This window comes from Pygocentrus nattereri, chromosome 16, assembly GCF_015220715.1.
Source record: "Pygocentrus nattereri isolate fPygNat1 chromosome 16, fPygNat1.pri, whole genome shotgun sequence".
Taxonomy (NCBI): Eukaryota; Metazoa; Chordata; class Actinopteri; order Characiformes; family Serrasalmidae; genus Pygocentrus; species Pygocentrus nattereri.
In genome coordinates, this window is record NC_051226.1 from 5521269 (window position 1) to 5526268 (window position 5000).

Below are 5000 nucleotides of genomic sequence, written 5' to 3' on the forward strand. Positions count from 1 at the left end.
CAGTTTACTGTAGAAGCATCTGTTCGAAGTTCAGGTCTTTTCCGCTAATAACAGGCCGAGGAAAAGAGCAATGAATTCATTCTACCTCAAACAAGATTTAGTGATATTGAAAAAAGAACTGATTTTGATAATTACTGATATTTTTATTATTGCCCAAGTCCTCATGTAGGTCCTTATATAAGTGTACTCTTACTGTCTTATATTTTGGTGCATTTATTTCACTGGTGTGAAAAACCGAAGAACACAGCGGGCTGGTGAGGAAGACCCTCACCTGAGACTGCTTAATTGACCCCATTCAATAGACCATTTTTTAGACCACACTTCCAAGTTGGTTAACAGAGAAGAGTAAATAGTGGCGTTCCACGGCTTCCGTTCTGCTCTGTAAACAACGGCTGATACTGCTGGGAATCATTACTGCGTTCCTAATGCACCAATAACTCAACTAAACAGCCTCACCTGAGCTTCCACTCCATCAAGTTTAAAAATGTTCAGCTGAAAAAGCTCCGCTTGTCTTTTAACGAGGCAGCCGATCAAAAGGAGAGTAAAACTGAGCTGTGGAGTGAAAACGGGCTGTACAGGACAGATTTACTCATGTTTGTGATTCAAAACGCTCCAAGACAAACGGGTGTGTTTTAAATCCTGGAGATTCTCATCACAGACATTTGATTAGAAACCCTGAGAAACCGCCTCCTCTCCACTGTAGCTCAGTGATCAGTAACTGTGACGTAGAAATACGTTGCTGGTTATGGTGTTCAGGGCTAATGTTGCTAATGTTTACATGGACTGAGTAGGAAAAACTAAACCTGGTGGACATTTTCTCCTCCAAAATAAAGTGCAGTGAGTGCAGGTCTGTTTAGGGATGTGTGGATGTGGTGCTGAACTGCTTCTTTTCCGCTTTGCGAAACCCGCCTCAGGGAGGTTTCTCGCGGTTCTGAAGCAGATTTTTGCGGAATACATTCGGCCGTCTAAACGTAGCTGCTTTGACATGGAGACGCGCTTTCAGACGTGGGACGTGTGGCTCCGTTGTTTGCCGCAGTGCACTATGTTTACCGGATGGTCACTGTGTCCACAGATTAAATGGTTAACTTTTGCATAACGTGCTAAAGCCACGTCAGACTAGCCTTTCTGCTCATGGTAGAGAAGCTACCAGACATGCAAACTGCTCTTCTACTGGCTGAGGCCGAAGGACGATGCTGAAAAGCGGAGACACTCTATTGCTGCTCTGTAAAACGGTGCAGGTGGACGTTGGATAACGCTACTATTTGTAGTGAACACTATTTGTATTTGATGTGACGACACAGTGACTGTGAAAAAGGTCCATTAGTAACTGCACTTATACTGCAGGGGCTTATACTGCAGGGGACACAAGTAAAGCAGAAGGATAAACACACCAGCACTGGAGCTCTGGCAAAGAATAGGTGCTATCAGTAACATATGGCGTACATGCTTACACCAGAATAACGCCCACACACACACACACACACACACACACACACACACACACACACGCGCACACGCAAAGACGTGCGCACACACGGTTTTATACATCACACACTAAAGTGTGCGCAATGTTAATGAGGATTTTAATTTTCTTTTTAAAGCCACTGATAGCAAGTATGGGAGAGAGAGAGAGAGAGAGAGAGAGAGAGAGAGAGAATACGGAGAGAGAGGTGGGAGGGAGAGAGAGAGAGAGAGAGAGAGAGAGAGAGAGAGAGAGAGAGAGAGAGAGAGAGAAAGCAAGAGAAAGAAGAGCAGATCAGGAAAATCAGATGAGGAAAGCGAGAGAGAGGACAGAAAGAAAAACAGAAAGAACAGACAAAGAAAGCGAAGAACAGGACGGAGATGAGAGAGAGAGAAGAGCAGAACACAAACGAAGAGAGATGAGGGAAATTCTGAGCGAGATGTGAGGGAAAGACGGAGTTTGCTGAGTGGAAAGGAAGACGGAAATAGAGAGATAAGCTGTAAGCAATAAAACGAGGAAAATGAGGGAGATGAGAGAAGAGCTGGTGTAGGAGGTTTGATTACGATATGATAAAACACAGACAGAAGCATCAAACAGCGCTATGTTAATGTTGTTGACGACAACACGGTGCAGTGCTGTAACGTCTCCGTGCTGATGGTCTCTGTAAACACACCTGTAACATGTTGAGCAGCAGTGAGCGGAACTTGGTTCCCTCCACCATGAACAGAGCCATCCTGTCGCAGAGTTTTGCAGCGGTGGCGGCGAAGCTGCGGTCGCTGACGGCTTTTCTGTAAATGGTCTGAACGATCTCGGTGAGCGTCTCCTCAGAGTCGGCCGAGTTCTGAGCCTCTTCCATGAAGGAGGTGAGCTGGCCCTCCACCCCGCTGCTGTTACTCCTCATGCTGTTTAGGATCTCCAGCAATTTGTCCATGCGGTTCCTCTGTGGACCCACCATGGCCACCGGAATGTCCTCCTGCCAATCAGACAGAATAAGACATTTCAATGAGTTTCAATGAGAAAATGACCAACAGACTCCACAGACCACAGCACATTTCACTCGGCGTCAGTCCATCTCAGATGAGCTTCAGCCCAGAGAAGTCGGCGGTGTTTCTGGATGTTGTTGATCTATGGCATCCTCTTTACATAGTAGAGTCTTGACTTGCATTTGGAGATGCAGCAACAAACGGTGTTTACTGATAACAGTCTGAAGCATTCCTGAGAACATGTGATTCCAATCGTTACAAGATGATGTCAGCTTTAATGCAGCGCCACACAGAGATTCCTATGGATACTGTCTATGTTTAATAATGTTATGGAATGTAGACGGTGAAACTGATAGTTGATAAGGTAAATTATTAAATATCTTTTCTCTATGCTGTTTTTAATTAAAAACCTGTAAATCACTGCTTTCTGGTTTTATTTACATTTTACCTGCTGTCCCAACCTGTTTGGAATTAGGTCTAAGTGTAGGTGCATGTGGTTTAAAATGTAACAGGCTACAATCCTGATAAATGAAAAACTCTGAATGAGGTCTTTGCGAATGGTGTAAACCTCCTCACCTTCTCCTTCAGCCTCCTCCTCAGCCTCTCTTTGGAGGACTGCAGCAGGCTGACCTTTCCTCCCTCTTTTTTGCTGTTTTCTCCTGCGGGTCCGTCCTTCGCTCTCTCCGTCCCGTGCTCCTGCTCTTCTCCTCTCACGCTCTCTGCCTCTTTGGTGTTGCGTGAGCCCTGGCCTGAGTTGGCCTGCTGTTTGTGGTGCTGGTGCCAGCGGCGGTTCTGGCTATAGCCGTGATGCGACCCTCGGCCCTGCTGGTAGCCCCGTCCCCCGTGCTTTACATTGCTTCCTTCTGATTGGTGGTCGGGGCCAAGTTGTTGCGTTTGATTGGTTGGCTGCTGTTGCTGTTGCTGTTGCTGTTGCGGCGGCTGCTGTTGCTGCTGAGGATTGTGGGATTTCCCTCCTCCGCCTCCTCCGCCAGGGGGGCGTTGTTGTCTCCTGGAAGCAGTGAGGTAAACAGAAATTAGGTTACGTTAATTGCAGACAGTGTGATCTGTTACCAGAGATGGATGAGCTTGTACAGGCTGGTATCTTAGGGTCGGTTACTTATTCGGGTATTTGAAAAAAGGTCACAATAGCATTTTGTCTGGGTGTGAAATCACATTCATTTCAATGTATTTTCATTGTGTTGCTGACTTCTGGGGCGAATAACTCAGAGGAACCCAACAAAACTCAGAGGAACCCAACAAAACTCAGAGGAACCCATTTAAGGTTCCAGATTTTTCCTCAGTAACTCCTGCCTTTACATAGATTTATTCAAACCCAACAGCAGCGGCTGATTTAATTTAATGAAGGACTGTTTAACTGGATTAGGAACTGGATGATAAATACTGCTACACAGAGAGATTTGGGCACCATGAGCACATCGTAGAAGTGCAGACATTGACGGAAAGAAAGAAAAACATCTCCACTTTCCTTGATTTTTAGTTTATTACATCATTTGAACATTGCACTTATCCTTCACACTGTTTTAAAATTTCATGATGATTGGACCAATAGAAACGCTCCAAATTCACTTGGAATAAAACATCTTTACATTAACTTACATTAAAAGTTAGGAAGGTTTTTTGTTCTCCTGTAAAGCTACAAGTCTGGACAGTAAAGTTTTATCACTTTATTCTTTTTTTTCCCCCAGTTTCATATCTATGCTATAAATAACTTAGATTTGTTTAATTTTCTTTAACTCATCTAAATTGAAAATGTGGATTTCTGAGTTTAAATTTAAATAAATGCTATTAAAACATAATTTGAACTAAATCTCAACTTATACATTAATATGTAAAGGCAGAAAAAGGTCTTATATATGTTTGTTTCCTGCAGAGGAAAATCAACTCTGAAAACCAACAAAACGTAACTGTACTGGGATTTTTTCATATGACTGTATGAGCTTTTATTCTAATATTATTCTTAAGCACATAAATTCTTGCTGCTCAGAAAAACAGATTTTTAAAGTGTATCTAATGTATACACTTCTTCTTCTTCTGGCTTCTCACTTTAGGGGTCACCACAGCGGATCATCTGCCTCCATCTTGCCCTATCCACTGCCTCCAACCATCTCCATGTCCACCTTCACTACATCCATAAACCTTCTCTGAGGTCTACCTCTTCTCCTTCTACCCGGCAGCTCCATCTCCAACATTCTTTGCCCAATATATCCACTATTCCTCCTCAACACATGTCCAAACCATCTCAACCTGGCCTCTCTGGCTTTATCTCCAAACAATCTAATGTATACACTCATGTATCTAAGACAGTATACAGTATCTGCTGGTGGTCATGGGAGATGAGGGGTGTTTTAAATAATGCTGTGAATATTAAATTTCACTTGAAATGATCATACACACTATATACGCTGATAAGGCGTGACATCCTGACCACCTCCTTGTTTCTACGCTCACTGTCCACTTTATCAGCTCCTCTTACTGTATAGCTGCACTTTGTAGTTCTACAGTTACAGACTGTAGTCCATCTGTTTCTCTGATAC

At 43.6% G+C, this 5000-nt stretch overlaps 1 protein-coding gene across 4 annotated transcripts in view; it reads right to left on the reverse strand.

Annotated features, from left to right (window-relative positions):
* Positions 1 to 5000, reverse strand: part of ctif (CBP80/20-dependent translation initiation factor) — a 194087-nt gene that overhangs the window by 45013 nt on the left and 144074 nt on the right. For all 4 annotated transcript variants that reach the window (XM_017711333.2, XM_017711332.2, XM_017711331.2 and 1 more), the window contains 2 exons: positions 3022 to 3454; positions 2136 to 2435 (listed from right to left, as the gene is read on the reverse strand). In XM_017711333.2, coding sequence (XP_017566822.1) covers positions 2136 to 2435; positions 3022 to 3454 — 733 coding nt within the window. The remainder of the gene's footprint in view (positions 1 to 2135; positions 2436 to 3021; positions 3455 to 5000) is intronic.